Source organism: Dermacentor andersoni, chromosome 6 (assembly GCF_023375885.2).
Source record: "Dermacentor andersoni chromosome 6, qqDerAnde1_hic_scaffold, whole genome shotgun sequence".
NCBI lineage: Eukaryota > Metazoa > Arthropoda > Arachnida > Ixodida > Ixodidae > Dermacentor > Dermacentor andersoni.
The window spans coordinates 132,934,666-132,957,237 of NC_092819.1; the positions used below are offsets into that span (position 1 = coordinate 132,934,666).

The window sequence follows — 22,572 nt, forward strand, 5'->3', positions numbered from 1 at the left end:
TTAACGAGTAAGATCATTGAAAATCACTGTGAAACTTACTCAAGGTCAGCTTGCTTACGCCACCGAGTAAAGACAAAAGACACGACTATACCTTGAAATTGGCGTTGCCCATATAGAAACATAAAAATGTACCTTCATCCCATTGTGCAGAACTCGCAAACATCCAGAAAAGTAAAAAAAAATGCTCAAGAATTAGAGTTCTGATTGGTCAGTCGCCTGCACAATTTAATATTGATTTTATTGGTAGATAATAAGCGGCTACGTAAATTCAATAAATGTAGCAAGCGGTGAGATTGTCATGAATATTCGTCTAGACAAACAGGATGCAAAACATCTGGATTTTTTTTGTTCAGCCTTTTGTATTTACTTTTGTTCGCAGGGAGTGTGTTGGACCTATGGACATTGTTTGGGATAGATCTGGATTTACAGCCATGAGACTCGAGGACCGCGCCAGGTAATGTAAAGAAATAAGTTTAATCGTATTCCTTTGGGGGAAGAACAATGGCGGTGCGCAGAAACAAAGTACTTTGCAGCATCTACAACAGCTATTCGCTTGCGAGCAAGTCACGTTTAGAACGAGTGGATATTTAGAACGCAACGTACCAATAAATATACAATGTTCAACCGTAAATAAATGTTATCAATAGTTATCATTATCTGTACAGTACCCGGAGTATGAATGTTCTTCTGAGGGTGTCTTAACAGGCAGTCAGCTACGCGCATTGGAAATCATGGGCGTCCTCATTCTTGTAATAGCGGTGGTGTGAAACAGTTTAAATAAGAGCTTCTTTCTATCAAGGACCATAAAAAGCAGTGGTAGAGTGTTAGTGGGTATTTGTTTTTGCCAGTCTATCATTATTGTCTGAAAGAGAGGCGGAGCGCAATAGCACAGACGTAATTATGCTAATCAACTTAGACCAGGAAAAAAGATACACTACTAAAGAGAGTTACACGATTGATCCTAAATGAAGATTTCAAGTCAGTTATACGAATTAGTATCAGTCACCGGACACTTTCTGTTCAAAAAGTTATATATTGGAATTTAAGTTTTTTCTTCTAAATATATTACCTCCAACTAGTTTAAAATATAGGCGGCTATGATAAACCTAACCCCGAAGAAATTGTTAAATTTCGGTACATTAACAACTTTTTGGAATTTCAAACGCCCCATTTTTTAAACTCCTTGTAGAATGTTATCCATTGTGCTCAGGCTGTTTCTACATAATTATGCTACTCTAATAAGCACATAGCTTTGCTGAAACGCTTCCATATGTGCGCTTGTAGTTATAAGGGAGCTGGAGGGAGTGGGCTTAGATTGAGAGGCTCTAATATAGGGAAAATCAGACGTCCACCCGTTCGTAGCAAATTTTACAAATGAAACCATATGGGCTCGTTTGTAGAACTTCCCTCCACCTTGCGGGTTTCCGCATAACTATTACGTCAAACTCTTGCCTTTGCTTCGAGGTAATGACGAATTCGGGTTCGCCCTGCCGTCTCCTAGCCGCCTGGTTAGCTCAGATGGCAGAGCGGCTGCACCGGAAAATCGGTGGTTTTAGACGTCTTTTCGAGAGGTGGCAGAGGCCGCGATAGCGCTAGCACTCGCGCAGCCCAAGGTGGGAAGAATTGTCACCGACTCGCAAAAGGCGTATAACAACTACAGGAAGGGGTGGGTGTCTCTTGCGGCACTAGATATTCTCCAAAGTAAACGCGACGTACCTGAAAGGAAAGTTGAGTTAATATGGACACCGGCTCACTGTGGGCTGGAGGGCAACGAACTTGCCCACCAGTTCGCCCAAGAGATGGAACACCGGGTTGAGGAAGGTGAGCCACAGTCCATATTTAGTTACAGAGACATTACGAACCATTATAAGACGGAGAGGCGCCGTTACCCCGATCCTCACAAATCGCTTAGCAGAAAACAGCAAGCGATCTACAGGCAAATACAGGCAGGATCCTTCCCGCACTCTTACCTTCAAAACAAGATGTACCCGGAAAGGTACGAGGAGGATTGTAACTTCTGCAAAACTCAGTTAGGCACGCTCCAACACGTCATTGGAGTATGCGATTTCATCAAGGCGATCCCCCCCCCCCTCTTAACAGCCCCGCTACCTTACCCCATCCCTCATCCACCCTTACCGAGCGATGGGAGACCTTGCTAACCAGCAGCGCCCTGGAAGACCAGCTCGTCCTGACCTCCAGGGGCCAGGCGGCTAGGGAAGCATATGGGTCCCGTGAAGAGGGAACCACTTCCATCGACGGCGTCTAAGAAGATGTCCAGCTCGGCTCAATAAAGTTGTTTCTCTCTCTCCTCTCTCTCTAGGTTCGAGTCCTGGACCAGCACGAATTTTTCTTGAACTGCGAGGCTGTTCTCTCGAGGAACCCGTATGTGTTTCCTTTGTAGCATTTGCTACGCGCGGGGGATGTCTGATTTTGCGTTTAATAAATACTTCCCTCCACCTTGCGGGTTTCCGCAGAACTATTACGTCAGATTGAGAGGCAATGTCACTTGCAAACACAATACTATGGCACGCATAGCTCGGAGTTTCTCCTCTTTAAGTGATCATAGCCCTTGCGCCATCAATCACAGGTTATACGGGAAAAAAAGAGGGGGCTTGTTCGCACAGAAGGCAACCTTTCTTGAACGCATCCAAACTGTGCAGAAGGCACCCTGCTTCTCTAGACGAATGTTCATGATAGTGTCACCGCCTGTTCCATTCATTGAACTTATGCGGCAACTACTTATCCTGAAAAACAAGGTGTAGAGAGGACACTTCATTTTTAAAGCGATGCTTTCTTTGCATTTTCCTTTAACTTATCGCTTCTGCTCCGAATAGGTCGTGTCGAATCCATGTCATACTGAAAATAATGTCCCGATCATTCCATAGCCCTCATACCATTGCCATCACCATCAGCCTAGCTACACCCATTACAGGGCAAAGGCCTCTCCCATACTTATCGAACTGCCCTCGTCATGCGCTAATTGCGGCCATGTTGTCCCTGCAAACTTCTTGATCTCATCCGCCCACCCAACTATCTGCCGCATCCTGCGACGCTTGTCTTCTCTTGGAATCCAGTCCGTAACCCTTAATGACCGTCGGCTATCTTCCCTCCTCATTACATGCCATGAGGCTATGGATATTACATGTCCATTGCCATCATTGCTTACTTTATGCTACAGCCTTATACAATAGCCCCCCCCCCCCCCCCCCAGTAGGGGACATTGTTCAAATAAAAACTACACAGGGTATGTTTTAGGTGCATCAAATGTTTAAACATTTCCTGTTTTAAATAGTACAGTTGTAATCATCCATTTATATTACTGGATGCGGCAGCCATTGCTTCTACGACAAATCAAAATACTAAACGAAAATTTACATAAGTATGGTACTCACGCTTTTAATTATTAACATTATGGCCACGCTTTCAATCTACGAATCATAGCCGATGAGTTCGCAAGGCGTATCCACTTGGAACGAATTTTCCGCACTGCACCAGTTTCCTGACGTTAATTTTCAAAAAGTCCGATGAAATGCGTTGGGGTTCGAATTGCTTTTAAAAAGAAACGCTCGTTGATTCATTGTAGCCCAAAATTAACTGGAACATCTTTTTAATTTGACACTGGTGCACCATTGTGAATTCGTTCCAAGTGAATACGCCTTGCGAATTTGTAGATTGAAATAGGGTCGTAATGTTAATAATAGGGAATTAACATGTTGTACTAATTGCCTAATTAGGTTTCTAATTTCCCGAAGAAGTTGTGGCCGCCTGGTCGAGTTGTTTAGATCAAGGATTAGAATTGTGCTATCTGCCAAGCTATTGAAAAAAAAATTTGATGCAGCTAACAAAAATTCCTGTATATAATACGAATTGAAGCAGCCAGTGGAAACCAGAGGTGCACGTAGGCGCGTACGTGAGCTCTAACACCACGTCGTCGCAGCGTGGTAATCGTCCTCATTCCAGTGTTGTCATGCCAATGACGACATCGCATCTTTGTCAGTGAGTCGCCCTACTGTCTTTGTGGTAATTTCATTGTTGTCAACAGGCCGACAACCGACCGGTAGGATAGAAAGCCGATCATAGTGCGGATCAAGGAGGCGCGCGACGTGAGGCGATGAACTTAAGCACAGATGAGAGATCGAAAACCAATATGCCATTATTGCCATGCCATCGTCACCATCACGTCGTATTAATTTCACCATCATCAGTCCGTCGTGGTAATTCTGTTGTAATCCCATGTTGGTCACTACATTATCGTCATTCTAGCACAGCGGTTTCAACATGTTGTCATCTCATTGTCCTCATGTCTTCGTCGGGCCACGGTCGTCGTAATTTCGTCACCGTCTTTGCATTGCGGTGATCCCCCTCCTTTGTCATCCCATTATCGTCATGCTGTCTTCTACACGCCGTCGTCGTCACAAAGGGATCGTAATTTCAACATCTTCATACAATTATAATCATTTTAGCATCCCAATCTCATTGTTATCGTTTTGTTGTCGTCATTTGAGCTCCTTCATTCTCTTCGCCGCACATCCGTCGTCTTTGTATAGTCGTCATCCTAAGGTCACGATAACATAGTCCTGACACCATAGTCATGATTAATCGGTCGTCTTCACGCCACTGCCATTCTTGAATTTTTGTTATGCCGTTCCGATCGCTCCATAAACTTCATTCCGCCATACTGATTAGAGAATGATCATACCATTGTCTTTATGCCGTCGTCACGAGCCAGTGGTTTTTGATCTGCCATCGTCATACATTCATCTTCATGCTATCGCGGTAATTCCTTCGGCGACTTGCGTGGCATTCGCATGATTGAGTGCAACCAGTTTATGCCAAGCGAAGCAGTTCCCAGTGATAACGTGTCTAACTGGGTTGGCGGGTATCTACTTTGCAAATTATCCCTAATTAGAAATAGTGTTCTTCAAAAAAGGTACACAAAAGCTTCGCTTAGCACTGTTCGTACTGCGTCATCGGATCTGCAGAAGTTTTAGACGGCTAAAATTTTTACGTATGCCTGACTGCGACCCGTCTGGAGCGCTCATCATAACTCAAGATGCCGCTTTAGAAATGCTTGCCTTTGTAGTTGTGCGCTAGAAGCTAGAACAATATTTTTGTGGTGCCTAAATATTTCATGAACACTTTGCGGATACGTTCAGTGGTGCTTGGAAAGAGAGTGGTATCATCACTTCTTTCGATAGCTGTGTTAAATTATGTTATTCAGAGCGGCAGGTTATGATTACAGTTGCCTAACTTATATTTTGTAACAGATATGCTGCGGTAGTGAAGAAACTGCTGGCCCCAGACTTCTCATACGGCATGTGGACGGTCGTTTACGATTCGCACGGTGCTGCTAACATAAGTAAGTCTTCTTTAATATATATACTGTTCTTTTCCGTACAGCTCTTAGGCGCCCGTCCCTGCGTTGAGCGCCGGCATGCCTCAGCCTTGTCGTACCTCGTAACCGAGCGAACGAGCGCAGCGCAAAATGAAAGTGAAGGCGAAGCGCAGCGAGATATGAAGGAAGAGAGTGCGATGAGGAAACCGAAGGTGGAAGCTACAATGAAAGCGTCAGGGAGAAAGCGGAAAAGGAGGGAAGGGTAGAGGGCGTGGGCATGCACTGTGTTGCCGGCGGCGACGGAAGCAGCAGCCGCGTCGGCGATCTCATTGGAGCTTTTGAGGACGGGAAGGCAGGATAGCATGAGGTGGGGAGGACTACGTTCACCCTCGGTGTCAGCTGCTGAAGTCAGTCAACGGTACCAGTGCGGGTGACGGGGATAACTGCTCCTGCAACGGGTGATTGCGAGGGGCTACCAGTAAAGCTCGATGTGACGCTCCCCTGGGTGCTGTCGCCGCGTGCAGTGGGGGTACAATCTGCCCGCAAAGAAGGGCCGCTCTCGTCACTGGTGGAACGAACGCGTGTGAAGACAAGCGTAGTGCCGCGCAAGACGGGCTGTGCGGGGCCGATGGGTACGATATGGCGCCAGAGTAACACTCGTTGCTTGTAAGGAAACAAAGTGCTGCATGAACGGAGTTCTCTCTGGGGTGGCTGGTGCGAATCGAACCCATGTGTCACCCACGCGCTGCCTCTCGCCAATTCCCAAATATCGAGTCAGTCGCGTCAAACTTCGCTCCGTTTGCAATGTGCCGCACGAGAGAGATTGTTCGCGCCAGGTATGCTACTCACACCGTTCTCTCTCTAATAAAAACCGAGAACCTATATATTAATAATATAAAATATTGACATGCGAAATGAAAACACGTGTACAGCTGCGCTCAAAGTTTGCAAGTGAGAGTATTGTACTCGTCGGTGAATTTTTTTTTACTTCGAGCACTAGAAAAAGAGCTAGAAGATTAACTGGCACCACGTCAATGCCAATGAACTATCTCTCCAGGCGGACATGATTTGCGACCAAGAAACAATGCGATCATTTCCCTAATAGAGTACATTATTTACTTCATAGCTACGAACATTACTGCCCATGCTTACAATGGAAAGCTGAAGGAAATTTCATATTTTTCCGATTCCGTGTTTCTACATTTCACCGTGGCCATGCAACGCTAAACAACTGGCGCACACTATTCGTTTAATGTATCTGGCCGCGCGCGTGGCACCTTAAAGCATGGATCGCGAAGCAACCTTCCTGCAGCATAGTGGAGTGATGTGATCATTACTAATATGGATGAGATAGTTCAAGTGGCTGAGGAGTTCTATAGAAATTTATACAGTACCAGTGGCACCCACGACGATAATGGAAGAGAAAATAGTCTAGAGGAATTCGAAGTCCCAAAGGTAACGCCGGAAGAAGTAAAGAAAGCCTTGGGAGAAATGCAAAGGGGGAAGGCAGCTGGGGAGGATCAGGTAACAGCAGATTTGTTGAAGGATGGTGGGCAGATTGTTCTAGAGAAACTGGCCACCCTGTATACGCAATGCCTCATGACGTCGAGCGTACCGGAATCTTGGAAGAACGCTAACATAATCCTAATCCATAAGAAAGGGGACGCCAAAGACTTGAAAAATTATAGACCGATCAGCTTACTGTCCGTTGCCTACAAAATATTTACTAAGGTAATCGCAAATAGAATCAGGAACACCTTAGACTTCTGTCAAGGAAAGGACCAGGCAGGATTCCGTAAAGGCTACTCAACAATAGATCATATTCACACTATCAATCAGGTGATAGAGAAATGTGCGGAATATAACAAACCCTTATATATAGCTTTCATTGATTATGAGAAAGCGTTTGATTCTGTCGAAACCTCAGCAGTCATGGAGGCATTAAGGAATCAGGGTGTAGACGAGCCGTATGTAAAAATACTGAAAAATATCTATAGCGGCTCCACAGCCACCGTAGTCCTCCATAAAGAAAGCAACAAAATCCCAATAAAGAAAGGCGTCAGGCAGGGAGATACGATCTCTCCAATGCTATTCACAGCGTGTTTACAGGAGGTATTCAGAGACCTGGATTGGGAAGAATTGGGGATAAAAATTAATGGAGAATACCTTAGTAACTTGCGATTCGCTGATGATATTGCCTTGCTTAGTAACTCAGGGGACCAATTGCAATGCAAGCTCACTGACCTGGAGAGGCAAAGCAGAAGAGTGGGTCTAAAAATTAATCTGCAGAAAACTAAAGTAATGTTTAACAGTCTCGGAAGAGAACAGCAATTTACAATAGGCAGCGAGGCACTGGAAGTCGTAAGGGAATACATCTACTTAGTGCAGGTAGTGACGGCGGATCCGGATCATGAGACGGAAATAACCAGAAGAATAAGAATGGGCTGGGGTGCGTTTGGCAGGCATTCTCAGATCATGAACAGCAGGTTGCCATTATCCCTCAAGAGAAAAGTGTATAATAGCTGTGTCTTACCAGTACTCACCTACGGGGCAGAAACCTGGAGGCTTACGAAAAGGGTTCTACTCAAATTGAGGACGACGCAACGAGCTATGGAAAGAAGAATGATAGGTGTAACGTTAAGGGATAAGAAAAGAGCAGATTGGGTGAGGGAACAAACGCGAGTTAATGACATCTTAGTTGAAATCAAGAAAAAGAAATGGGCATGGGCAGGACATGTAATGAGGAGGGAAGATAACCGATGGTCATTAAGGGTTACGGACTGGATCCCAAGGGAAGGGAAGCGTAGCAGGGGGCGGCAGAAAGTTAGGTGGGCGGATGAGATTAAGAAGTTTGCAGGGACGGCATGGCCGCAATTAGTACATGACCGGGGTTGTTGGAGAAGTATGGGAGAGGCCTTTGCCCTGCAGTGGGCGTAACCAGGCTGATGATGATGATGATGATGATCTGAACCCCTGCTGCTAAAGTGACTATGCGTCTAATCACGAGTTGTGCAAACCGCCAATCGTAATCAGACTGTGGTTAGGTGGAACTGCGATTGCAGCATTACATTAGGCCGCATGTTTACGTTACACAGGCATTGGGCGGTCAACGGCGTTTCAAGGGGCCGCGCGTGTAGTCAGGTAAACTGAGTGAATAGTTTGACGGCACTTATTTCGGTATACGCGACTTATCTCTGCGTGCATGTAGGAACACATAACCACACTTTTATGACAATTCCTTTGAATTTTCGGTATAAAAATGGGCCGTAAAGGCGGTAACTAAGAATGTGTTTATGTAGATAGGTGAATTAGTCAATGCAATGCCTTTTTTTTGCAAATGTATCTGCGTGACTCAATTAATAATCGGTGATGTAATGCTTTAAAACTTTGTATGCATAAAAAGTGTTCGGTGGAGAAAAAAGTGTGCACATACTCTGTGGTATTTCTGCACGCTGCCTTCCTGTAGCGGCTCTCCAAAATACCTTCCTTTATTTGCAATAAACGTGGATCGCATGCTTTTTTATATTCGCGTCTAGCACTAACGTTGCCAAATATTCAGATCCGTCTTGAAAAATATTTCAGGAAGATGATAAACACTAAGGTGCCTCAAGGACGCCTTAAATGGAGATGGGGAAATATAGCAAGAACACAGAAAATACGCGTAGGCAAATTGCACCAAAATAACAAGTTGGCTCCTTCAGTGAGGGGCGCCATTTTCTAAGCTAAGTAACGGAGTGTATGAGAGGAAATGGCGATGCTACGATGTTTCATATACAGGAACTGGTCCTGTTGTCAGATCACAACCTGGCAGCAACATAAAAAGTTCAGATGACGGCTGTCAAACGCTGCAACTAAAATACGAACTAGATTAGGTTTTAATTATTTTTTTTACTAATTTATGTGACTTTAATTTAAGAGGTGATAATTTTTATCTTTGATGCAATTTTTAACGATCGCATGTGGAAGGCAGCTTAAGCTTGTTCTTAGCTTTGTTATCCGAAGAAGCGGACGTTACTAGCCCGAGAAATAGAAACACATATCCAAGTAATTAACAATAAATCAGTCATTAACTTTTACGTTAATTACTTCACGGCACAAGTTGCAATTTACGAATTACAGATGGTGAGTTTGCAAGACGTATCCACTTGAAATAAATTTTCAGGATGACAGAAATTTCGAGATATAATTTCGCAAACTGTTCAACGAAATACATGTGCGTTCCAGTTACAATAGTATTCGATGCCTATAAGAACGCTTGGTAAAGAGTATGTGGAAGAACGGTGAATATTTAGGGCAAGTTTGATGGCGCCTAGCCCCAAATTGGCGTCATTCTCGACATTCACTTCAAGAGGATACGTCTTGCAAACTCACGGGCTACTATTCGTAAATTGTATCATGTCCCGTAAAGTATTCAATTAAACAGAAAATTAGTGGATTTTTGTTATTTCGTTGAACATGTGCGCAAGAAATGTTCGCCTCTCTGAATGAACAGCTAAAAGATAAGAATTAGGTTATCTGCAACAGGCGATATTTAAAAGTTCCATTAAACGTTAGAATTATCACCCTCTATAACGTACGTTAACAATTCAATCTTTTGTTATTGATGAATAGTGAACTGTTTCGGCTGGAAGAGCAGGTTTGTTGTTCGGCACATAAGTTACCAAGATTGAGGGTGAATAGAAATTTGACAGCTACCTGTAATTTATCAGGAAGGCAAGAATCAATTTTTTGTGCAGCATAGGCAAATAAGTGTAACGCATCAGGCACAAAGGTTTCCAGACTGCACCGATAACGCAATCCAATATCTGCATCTCACACACGGCTTAGCGTTGAAAAAAAGCAAGAAAAAACGAGAGAAGTTTGTAGAATTCCCGCAATAAAGTTATTGTCACGCTTTCAGCTGAAAATGCGTCAAGTGCTTTTCTCATCCTGTGATTATAGCGTGCTACAATAGTAGGCCTCACAAGCCCGTCATAATGCTCAATACATTTGCTTCCCAATAGGGCCTCGAAGCGCCGGAGAGTCTGTCCTCAAGGAATATTTCGGTGAGGACCTTCTTGAATCACGTACCTTGCTTCAGTTCATATTTTTTCACTCATTTGTATTTTGGGTACTTCTGCATGGGGTCTATAGCGAACACTTGAGCAATAGACAACTTGATGAGCTCGTCACTCACGACATTTTACTGCGAATTGCCATGCTTATGTATTTGTGCTGAAATAGTGATCTGGATTTCTAAACTTTAGGATTTACTATCTGATGGCTGACACAAATATCGATCACTTTCTCATGACCTGATAATTCATTAAACTATAAAAGTATTGTTAGAATCCTGGTAGGGTTGGAGATAATTAGGATTCGTTGCCAAGCAAAACCGAAAATTAAATTTAGCAAGTGAATACGAAGGGATATACCTTTATTACAGGATTAATGTCCTGCTGGACATCGCCAACTGGTCGATATTGAAATCGCACGTTAAGGTATTATAATTTTTATGCTTGTGAATGCAGTTTCAATGGATAATTATTATTTTCTACTAAGGTTCTTCGCTGTAATACAACGAAGCTCGTAAAAAAGAATTTTTGGCTGCACGTTCATCATCCGGGCAATGCAGTGGCAGCAACTAGAAGAAAAGGTTGTAAAATGTTGTCGTCGGTGACTTGAAAAATGTACAAACGAAACTGTGCAGCAACTTTCCCGGAGTAAATACACAATTGCATGTACGTCTGTCTCATGCACAGTCATTAAAAGCTCAGAATTTTTACATTTTCGCGCATTAAATAACTAGCGTGTATTACGGTTTGCGTGTAACACCCCGGGCAAAAAGGACGTTCAATGACCATGCCTAATCGAAACGAAGGATGGATTTCTAATTTGCTATGGTTATCTCGAGTGGTTGCCGGCCTGGCAGGCGCCCCGCAGGGATGACAGGCCCCTTTGTGTGTGCGACTCTAGGGGAGAACCCTTTTCACAAACTGTGCGACTTGATGGGAACACCCTTTCCGCGAACTGTCAGACTCTAGGTTAGACCCTTTCCGCAAACCAAACAGGACCGGCGGGTTGCCGGTAGAGGAGGCAAACTCGTGCAAACGTCACCTGGGAAAAGGGATCCACCGCCCATCCACAACCAGACTCAGTGCCTGTCACGTGACGTTGGCGTGAGCAAGATCCCGGCTACGATTCTAGTGGGCCTATTTAAGGGGCCCCGCAATGTACTTTTTCAATTCATTCATTCTCTTCTCCTTATTCTTCACCAACCATTGAATAAACAGTGCAAGTTTTGCGCTAGAAATCGTCTCATCCCTACCTGGTCGCCATCGTCTATCGGACGCCTGCAGCCCGCCGACAACGCCACGCTACCCAACAGTAACGCCGGTTTAGGTTCGAGAATCAGGCATCACAACACCCGCTAGTAAAATTTTATTGGCTCGTGAATCACCCAGTATCACTGTTTACACCACTTTACGAAAAAGCCATACCTCTAGATTTATTGTTCGGCAATTTAATTCTCTTTAGCTTTAGGATCATCTTTATTCGTATGATGTATCGCTGCTAAATTTTTTGTTTTATTATGGTGGACTTGGACAACATTCTGTATTCGTGTAAATTTTTTTGGAACGCTCCTTTGAAAACCAAAGTATTCTACAATGAGGCGCGGGCGGTAAATACGTTCTGGATGCCGTTTTTACCTGTAAGGTTCCACCAAAAGGTGTGCAAATCACGCGCTTAGCGGCGCCAACGTCGGAGTATTGAAAGTGAACGTTGAAGGCCAAGGTTTTGTGCGCGGCAAGCTCCAGAAGCGGTTTCATTAGCCGGAAATACGTCATCGTCACTATGTTTAGAATATCTTCTATTGCGTCCAAAATTGCGTCACCGCGTCGATGGGAACGATGTTGGCTATGATCCAAGCACTATCGCATTGAGCTTGTGCATCGCCTGCCCTCACGATTGCGTGGCGTACCTCTAGTACCAAAGCGAGATCTAGAAGCAGCGGCCTTTTCTAATCATTTCCCGGCACCATATCTTGTAACTGCCTTATTGGTGACACATTCTGAAGGCACTTATTGGTCGTGGCAGTTTACGAATCCGCCGAATGGTGCTGACGTGAGCAGACGTGAGCCAGATGTGTAGGTGCGTAGGAATGCACTTAAATCGAGTTGAAAGAAAGATCAGGCAGCATTGAACAATACCGTTAGAGTCGTCCTTTGAGTACTCAGATAATACCAGGCTGATGTGTCGATGGCAGAATATTGTTGTTTATGCAGTTACGCGGTTTTAAAACAACATTCTAAAGCGCTTCAGAGTAAGTACGCTAGTGTAACATTAATTTACAGGTTCAGCCGTAACTTCAGCATGATGACTGATTTACTGGTCCCCATTAACTCGGAAACCTTACAATAATTTTTAAATATAGTGGTCTTTTTCCTCGTGCAAAGCATATGCGGGCAATGCTCAGCCAGGTGATTATAATTAGTTTATTTAAATTATATCGGGGTAACTTACACGAAATTCTTTATCTGTTGTTTGCAGAGCTGTCACTGTTTCATCTTTGAATTTGTTATACCTCTCCGACGAAATGAACGAATAAGTTCTTGTTTTTTTAATGCGCTCACTTGGCATACGCTTGCAGCATCAGTTAATGCAGCGTCTGGTGTTAACATGTTTTATTTATTTAGTCTGATATTTCAACATACCGCAGGCCCGGATCGCTGACCCAATTAGGAGGCTAACGAAGGTTGAAGGGTGGCGCTATGTAGAGTGCTTTGCTAATAATATGGGATGCTCAGAGGGCATGGCCACCTGCACTTGTTTCGCCACCCGTGAGTGTTCGAGAAGGCAAGCTTGCGCATCATTGTACACGCTGGGGGCGAGAGGGTCGGTAACGCAGTAATGCTGCCTCCGGCCGACAGTCGTTCGGTCTGCGTTTTGCGGTGGCGCCGCCGGGGAGCTGCGAGACGTGGTTTCCACACCGCGCTTGCCAGCCGCGCCACTCGAAGCGGAAGTGTAGCAATCGTACATTCAGGGGAGGCTGGTTGTGCGCGCGCGACAAAGGATTTTTATTCGCGTTTTCGCGACATGCTATCGTGACGGAATGTTTCGGAGCAGAGTCGAGGTGGTCGCTGCATATTACGTGCTCAGGAAAACGAGAAGATTGGGCGCAGAGAACCGTCTAAGGCATTGACTAGAAAAAGAAGGGAAGAAAAGAAAACGCAGACAACAACCGAAATCAAAACAAAATACTGCGAGCGCTCTTAACGTTCACCCTTTTGCGTACGATTCTGTAGCTCGGGACCCTATAGGTAGCCGAATACTTCATTATATCGACTCCAATGGCCATGACGGCCACATACGAATAAAGGCAAGTCTTTGAAAAGGCAGGCTGCTCAAGTCGGAGGCTATGGCTTTGCGCTGCTGAGCTCGAGGCTCACCTCGCCATTTTCCCAAATGACGTCGTGCCTTATCAGTTTATTTGAAATATAGAGCGAGAAATTGTACCTTTCTCATGACCGACCATTTTAGAGGCACAAGGTATTTCAGATTACCTTTAGTATTCTTGTGGACACTTGTGGACACTCATTGTGGACACTGCAAATTATTGAACGGGGACTGTTGCACATTATGTTAATGTCCTTTGACGTGTGTATTTACGTAGTTTCATGGTTTCGCTATTCCACCAGATTTCTAATTGTCTCCTAGCGATCTTTTACTTTCTGCAAAATGTGAAAGACACCTTCTAAGAGTGAACGATTCAATAAACAGTGCTTCGTGTGCAAGATTTCTGGCAGTTTCTTGTACTCTTGCTAATGTCTGTGTGGGCTTCACCACACGTCAGACAGCCTCGTAAGTACAGTGTTTTTCCGGCGCGTAAAAAAAAAAAACCGCTAGGTGACATTGAAGTGGACTAATACTGTTTCACACTTTCCGCAGGAGATACGGTTGCGAAGATTACGCTGGTGGATAGTCACGTTGAACAAACGGCACACTACGCACCGGGTACCGGACCATATACTTTCTGTCTTTGGCACATGACCCCACGAACGCCGTGAAACAGGAGAGTTCTTGACGAACCGTCTGTTTCAACCCAATTGCGGTGCACGTACAATAGCGTGTTTTCTGATATATTGTCTGTATTCTTTGTACACTAAGCGATGCAAAATTTGGCCGTGAAATAAAATTTCTTTATGTGCTCAAAACGCAGCCGAGGTTCGATCCCGCAACTGGCTTAGCAGCGCAACACCAAAGCCAGTACGCCACCACGGAAGGTTCTCAAATAATGTAAATAAGCCTTTTGTTTTTAAAGTGACTACAGGTAGTTTTCTTATATTTCCTCTTGCACAAAGATTCTAAATATTTGATATTCGATGCGGCAATTGAAGCTCCTTTCTTTACAAATATTCATATAGATTTGAAAATTTCACTATATGCACACCCCAAAGAAAAGCCTTTGATGTGCTGCTAAAAGGTACAGTGAGAATCTCCCCCTAATCTTTTGCAATTAAGTTGCAAAAAAGAGGATTGGGTGTGACTTTCCTGGAATCGGAGTTGCACTGCCATAAAGCCAGACGGGAAAGGAATAGTCGCATTCCAGATGAAGCCACACTGCAATAGAAAGCATAAAAAGTGTACGCTATAGCATGTGAAAACAAAATTTCGTCGCGAGATTTGAATTGCATGAAAGTCTTTCGTGGGCTGCTTTTAGAAACGCTTGACAGCTTTTTGTGTTGATTATGATGATTTCATGCAGAAATAAACTGGACAAGATATTCAAAAATTCTTTTGGTACACAGACATAACAGAACTTTCACCCGTAGCAATGTAATTGGCCGTTACTGTTAAGATGCTGTGTATGACAGGAAAGAATGTTACACAATAATTTTAACTTTAACTTATTTCACTCGCAAAAAGGAAGCACGCACTTATGAATCTGCGTTCTCTTTAGCAATGAAGAAGTACATAGCGACTTTTGTACTGGAGATAAGGTATTTCTGCTTGAAGATATGATGTATACTGGTATCTCATCACACAATCTGCAAAATGTCTGTATATACAGAGGTTATTTGCACAACTTGCCCTCTTGAAATCGGCACACAAAAAATAAATCAGCATATTTATTTACTCTTTATAAGCCCACTGGGATGTTTGAATCGAGAAATATATTTGCCTGGTTCTGTGAGCCAAGCATGAATTGTATCATATATGACACACCATGCACTTCTGCAAAATTGGGCAAATTGGTGTTCATTCATGGCAATGGGCAGAATGAACCCATGAAAAAGTGCCCTTTGTACTAGAAACAACGCTAAAAAAACTGGGAAACTGAGAGACTTGTGTTGATTCATGGTAACGGGCAGCAGTAACGAGTCTAACATCGACTGAAAGTTTGCGGCGAAGATAACACGGAAGCAGTGTTTTTGTCACGCTGCAAACTTGGGACAACATGCTCAGCAGTAAGAGTCCGTGCCCACCCTAGTGCTTCTGAATGGGGCACTAGCAAAGTCAAGCACCACATGTATTCTGCGCCTTGTAAAATCGGAGTGGTATACTCTCTACCAATTTCCTGCGGCCGAGTATATATAGACTGAACTCGGAGATGTATAGATGCAGTGTGTTCCCCCTTGGCCTTTCTCTGCAAAAGGAGAAGTTGCATGCTCATATTTAGTGAGACTGAAGAGCTTTTCTAGCAAAGAAATCGGAGGGCATGCCAGCAGCTTATAAAGAAAAGAGGAAATACGTGCATCAGCCAGGCATCAGTATCACTTTTACAAATCGAAATAACTTTACTAAGAAAAGGCTAGGCACATCTGCAATTTTTACAAGTGATTTTGAACTACTGTGTCACGATTCGTATCTGGTGTCATCTTATAAGTTTTCTTATGCTTTTAAGTCCTTGTTGTCCTTGCATTTTTTTCCTTCCTCTGTTGTCGTGTCGTACGATACCTGGGCTTAGAAAGCCCTGTCTGTACTTAAACAATTTGTTTTCTATGAATAAAATGTAGTTGAACTTCATCACTCGTTCAGTGTGGTTATATCTTAGTCTTCGTTGTTTGTGCTGCCCATTACCATGCCCTTACAGATTGTTTCGTGAAGGACAGTAGAGATGTTTTCTCGCGAAAGAACAAGTTTCATGGGAAAATTAATTCATTTGCATCGACTATACTTTTTTATTAGAAAATTAAAATGCTAGCAGTTTTAACAATGACGACAGCTTGCGGCCTGCCATGTTCCAGAAGCTCATAGCAAGAGCGACAAACAACTCCCAGAGGAAAAAGAAGGTATTTCTTGGGCTTGCGCCAAGCTCAGACAGTGCAAAGCAATAATAAGCATAAAATCAAGGTCTATAAATGGTCTGTAAAAATGTATAAATGAATAAAAAACATTGAAGGCATGAATCAGCCAATCAAGGATAGCATCAAATTTTAGTCGAACTTGCATACCGACTCGAGCTGTTAGAAATGCACTCCATCACTTAAAGCAAAGCAATGTGCCAAGTCTTCTAAGTGGTTCTGATATCTCTTTTTGCATTTTTTGCGCAGTTTTATACAGAGTGTGCTGCTCCGCTATCAACGATGGGCATGTTCTAAAACAGAAATTTATTTTTCTTAGTGGGCCCTTGAAGGTTGACGTACCGATTGTGTTATTCAGCCAGATTGTGCACCAGCAGAACACAAATTGTGATAGCCGAGCAGCACCGTTTCAGATTGCTGTTAATTATTTTTTAGTATCACCTGATCTCACGACTAATGCTCGTCATTAATTGTTCACTGCCTTGCACGCACATGCGCAGTTTAATTGTATATTACCTCGCTCATGCAATAAATTTTCCAGCTGAAAGTCCGCACTTATGTTGCTTCCACGTCTTAATTTGTCTTCGGTTTCAATGCGATGTTGCTTATTTGCCATGAATCAAGTGTATTTTTGTATGGTCAATAAATATACTCGTCACTGCACGGTCATATGCGACAATTCCTGCTCATAAATTTGCAACGAACCATTTCTCTAGCAAAGCGAGGTAGCCTTAGCATATGTGGCCTTAACAAAAACTTATGTTTTTTTACAAAAGAAAAGTTCATGCACTACGGGGTTAAACGAGAATCAGAAGCATATGATTTCCAGTACAACCCTGTGCTCGAACGTAAGGGTTCACGGCGGCTTGAACCGTTTGCATAACTTATGAATATTTACAGGACAACGGCATAAACTTGTTGCACAAAATATCGATGGGGGCTCCTGCGCTGCACGGAGACAAAAGAAAAAAAAAACGTTACGCGTGTTGCTTTTCATGTTACAAGAAGTTAAAGAAGGCGTTTTTGACGCACACCTCGGAAGAAATCATTTCTATCGCACCTACCTTTGTTTACACTAGAACCGCTTCGTTTTGCAAGTAAAACCCCATAATTTACTTAATTTAGAAGTGTTTCGTGACTTCTACAATTCAGTAGCTTCACTGAGCGCGTGTGTTTATCTTATAGTGCGTCTCGGAAAGAAAACTACGCCAAATCGGCCCGTTGCTCTATAGCTTTTACGTGCTCTACGGTCATTAAACTGCACTGCAGGTTACTTCGTAAACGCGGAACTCGCGACGCATAATGGTGTAAATTTCCCGCAAGAATCATAAGCGATGCTTTGGCACTAAAGTCCAGATATACTGATACCGCATCGTTAATTTCAGACGCTTTACTCAACACGTTGCGATTACCGGGTTTTCATATGCCCCCATCGAGAAAAAGAAAACACGATCTATGACCGCAGAGCATGGCAGAGCAACCAATGCAAGAGGTGCCACTTCAGCCACTCCATTGTGGCTGTGTTTCAAGTTGTGTAGTAGCGTAACTAGGGGCGAATTGACCTACGGGCGTTTCCTGCGTTAGTACCTAGGTTAATGGCGTTCTTAGAGAGCAAAACTGCCTAGAGTCGAGGGCCCTGCTGCCCTGGAAAAATGAATTACGCTGCAGGGTGGTGGAAAAATGAGGCTCACTGCGCGCTGCTATTCAAGACAGTGTGTCAGCACCACTCACACTCAACGCGCTATCTGGCTCTCCTTGGTTGTCCCGAGGCGGTTGCTAGCGAAGCGTCAGCGACTTCCAACCTTTGACTGCAGATGACCGTAGTTATCTTTCGGGCGAGCGGGCTGGTTGAGGAAAAACAAATATGTGCCACAGTGCGTGTTTCAAGAAAATCCAGCAAACGACTCGGCACATCGAGATGGAATGCCATGATATTCCCCCAATGGGACCCGTAGGTATTGCACCTTCATGAAGTGTTGGAATTAAAAGATGAAATGATTATCTCGCTAGCAGTCGTCACAAGAAAGAGACAATTAGAGTATTGATATGAAATAAGCTGGAAAGGATTTATATAGCGGGAGTCATTGGAAGAGTAGGTTATAGCATAATGCAGTGATAGAAGTTTTAAATACTTTAATTAATATCGACATCAGATAGGCCAAACGTTCGATAGCGATAGGTGCAGTAAAACGTGATCCAACCAAGCAAGCTAGATTACTATTTGTACCCACCCCGTTTCAACGAAGAGGACTAGAAATATCTTGATCATCATCATTACCGACGAAAACGACGGGATAGAACATTCTTGCTTATCTCGTGCAAAAATGCTTCCCATTAAAACGGTAAAACGAAGAACGCTAGGCATAACCTTGAGAGACAGAAAGAGAGCGGTTTGGATCAGAGGACAAACAGGTATAGCCGATATTTTAATTGGCATTATTTATAATTAAGAGAAAAAAAATAGCGCTGCGCAGGTCACGTAATGCACAGGTTAGATAACCATTGAACCATTGAGGCAGAATTGGTACCAAGAGAAGGAAAGCGCTGTAGAGGACGGCAGAAGTCTAGGTGGTGCGATGAAATTAGGAAAATCGCGGGTGCTACTTGAAATTGGTTGGCGCTGGACCAGGGTAATTAGAGATCGCAGGGAGAGGCCTTCGTCCTGCAATGGACATAAAATAGGCTGATGAAGGTGATGATGAAAACGCACCGGAGAAATTATTCCCTATAGCCGTGGGAATGTGCTTGCTGCAGCTAAAGCCCAGAAGGAACTCAGCACATCGTAGTGGAATGCTGAGATATTAATCCTGCAAAATCCGTAGGAAGCGTTCACCTTGAAAAAGTGACGTGATAAATAGCGCAGTGTAACTGGTCAGTGGCCTGTACAAGCAAGACACGTTTAAAGTATTAGCACAAAAAAATAAAAAAAACACAGATAAGACAGCGATAGAGCCGGGGTCGTTAGAGGCATAGGTAAGTGTGCAATGCACACATATAGGTGTTAAAGGAGAATAAAATTTCGTGGATAGACAAGCAAAATACTAGAGTACTGAGGCACTAAACCATACCTCAATGAAGCTTGATCAGTATTTGTCGCTGCACCATCTTGAAGTGGATTCCAGCAAATATCATTATCATGATTTACAGTAGACCTTTCCAAAAACCCAGTATTCCACAAACGCGAATATGTTTATGGACAGGACCTTTACTGAGTAGTTATAGCTTGCACGAAAAAGTATTGCACTTAGCGGAATATCCGGATAATTTGCGGAATAAGTATGAACAGCATAGTTTGTATGCCCGTTGGGGGCACAGAGTTCAGCCAGGAAGGAGAAAGAGCTAATAATGTAGCCTGATATATTCTACTCAGCATGTGGTCTATATTTTCGATTGTGGCGGTATTTACTAAATAGCAGCCTTCTTCATTTATCCTCGAGAAGATAGGCTATGTAACACGAAAACGTGTCCAAGGCATTGTTTCCCAAAACGTCACCTAATGTCACCACAAGCGTTTCCTGCAGTTCACGTTTTAGCAACACAATATTGAACGAATGATAGAGTCCTAAATTTCCCATAAAAATGTAGCAACATGTTTTCGAAGATGTTCTTAACTGCTGTGCCAGATCATCCTGGACCCCAGTGCCCTTTCGTCTGCGAATCGCTCTTCTTACAATTACCTATGTGCTGTTACCGAGAATGTTCACAGCTGGCAGAGAGAGTGTGGAATGAAGGGCATTGCTGGTTGGCCGTTGCCGGATGTGGTTGACAATGAACAGCGGCAAACTTATAAAAAGCCCGACATGCTCCTGAGTACTGTAACTTACCTTTTTTTCATAAAAAGAGAACACAGACAACAGGCATATTTCTGTCTACAAACAAAGAATGTACAAAACCCCATGTGATAGCAAGCACGGTCAACTTTACTGGATGCATGATGTTAGGTGCTTTATATATTATTTCTTTTCATACGAACTTCTATTTTACGTGGTATATGACAGGTCGCGTATAAATAATAACTGCTCGTAATTCTGTTTCCGTTCCGAAGTCGCAGCGATAACGCCATGTAGGTTACGAAGTTGCACGCAGGGTTAACAACCACAAGGCCTTGAGATAGCGGCACTGACAATGTACAGGTAAAAAAAAAAAGTTCCCGAATCTCTTCGGTTGCACTGCATCATTCCACTTGTGGCAATAATTGTATAGAAGTTTAGGCATTAAATTATTTCTCACGCGGTGGGATTTGAGTGGCACCGGGCACGTGGAAAACGACAGAGGTTTAGAATGGCAGATTCCTTATCTTGGACAGCTTACAGGGGCCCCGAACCACTTTTTGTCGAAGTGGAGAAAGACATTTCAAGTGAAGATTTTAGAACTGCTTTGCCGCAAAAAGTACTTTAATGCGTTCAGCAGAAGCGGAGTTATCGGCAAACACGGACTCAGCTGTGCTCCCCTTCCTCCTCCAATGCCTTGCACTGCGAAGCCTACGGCGGAGACGTCACCGTGGCGCGCAGTTCGAATTTCCGATTCGGTGCCTATGCTGCGCTAAACGTAAGCCGAACGCGGCTGTCCTCAGAGAGCCGCAGTGCGTTTAGCCACTGGACTCGTGGCGGCACCTCGCGGGGGCCGCAGTGTAGCAATAGCACCCGCGTTTTGAAGTGTGCTTTGTAACGAAATAAAGCACACAGAAAAGAGCGAGGATCATTAGGTTTTTGAAACGACAGTGTTTGAAAGAAAGCTGACTTCGCGCTCCGCTTGCGAGCTCCACGGATCGCGTACGACCGCAGAACTTGGCTGAGATGTTGACAACAGTGTATGCTACCCGCGGACTATGTTACTTCACCAAGCCCGAGGGGTGGTTCAGGGCCCCTTTAAATGTTCATTCACACGAACATTGAATGTAAGAAACGCAATAAAAACTTTATATTTAAAAGTCCTCTCATATTCGTAGAAGCTGATACGTAAGTCAGGTATGGGTGCATGAACGTTGTCCTGCTGAATGCCGCAAACAGACAATACGACTGTCATTCACAAGCTCTAAAAACTTATTATGGTACGTCCACACTAGCGACAAAAAAAAAATCACCGATGGCTACAATACTCCCTAAGGGAAAATATGAGCGCAGCTCTATACGTGTTTTGATAGAGCGGACAACCTGGGAAAGCTGAGTTCCGTCGTCCGGGTCACCAATTTGTGGGAGGCGGCGCGAAGAGGCAGGCGCCGTAGCCGCGGTTTATCTAGGCCGGCCAGCCATGATTTAGCGGGATCTCGGAAGCCGCCGACACCGGGGTCGCTCAGATCGAGCGAGCTGTCCACGCGCTACCTGCATTTGAGCCCATCTACTTTCCTTGCGTTTGAGGAGATAGTCGCGCCGCTTCGGGACACCCCTCCTAGTGCTAAGCGCGATTGTAATAAAGTCCAGTGGTAAAGTCCCGGCAAAGTTTTCAGATGGTGTCGTCGTTGGTAGTGTCGGGTTAACGCAATCCGCGAGAGATGTACCGGGCAGCACTGGCAGCGTTGGTTGGGAGCGAGGCGCAGCCACACTGCTACCACAGTGCGAAATAGGGACCCGCCGCAGGCTGTCGTAGATGCCCGGGCCTGCAGAAGTCGGAGCTCCAAAAGTAGGTCGTCTGTCAGTAGTGATTATAGAGCTGAAGAAAGCAGATGGCAGAACTGCTCCTGCAAAACTTCGCTAGGCCATGCATCCACGAAAGGTGTGACCACAGAACATCGGAAGGCTCGCCTGCTGCTGCTTGCGGTGAAATCTCAAATGCGGATAGCATCAGGGTTGTGGTGGTCACTGAATGCATCGCGACGCTTGTGCTTGTGGCGTCGCCGTGCCTTCGAGAGGGAAATCTGCGCCTAGTGAAGCCGGTGGGAGAGCCTCTGTAGCGGCGATGAGTGAGGTGCCCCCGAATGCAAAGCGGACAGCTTGCGGGGATATCCAAGAAAGG

At 44.2% G+C, this 22,572-nt stretch overlaps 1 protein-coding gene across 1 annotated transcript; it reads left to right on the forward strand.

The window, feature by feature from the left end:
* Window positions 1–385: 385 nt before the first annotated feature.
* LOC129382633 (uncharacterized) lies at window positions 386–14,681 on the forward strand. Its single transcript, XM_055066760.2, has 4 exons — window positions 386–454; window positions 5,268–5,359; window positions 10,339–10,380; window positions 14,264–14,681. Exons 1-4 carry the CDS (start codon window positions 396–398, stop codon window positions 14,380–14,382), a joined length of 312 nt encoding a protein of 103 aa, XP_054922735.2. The 5' UTR covers window positions 386–395; the 3' UTR covers window positions 14,383–14,681.
* The last annotated feature ends 7,891 nt before the right edge of the window (window positions 14,682–22,572 follow it).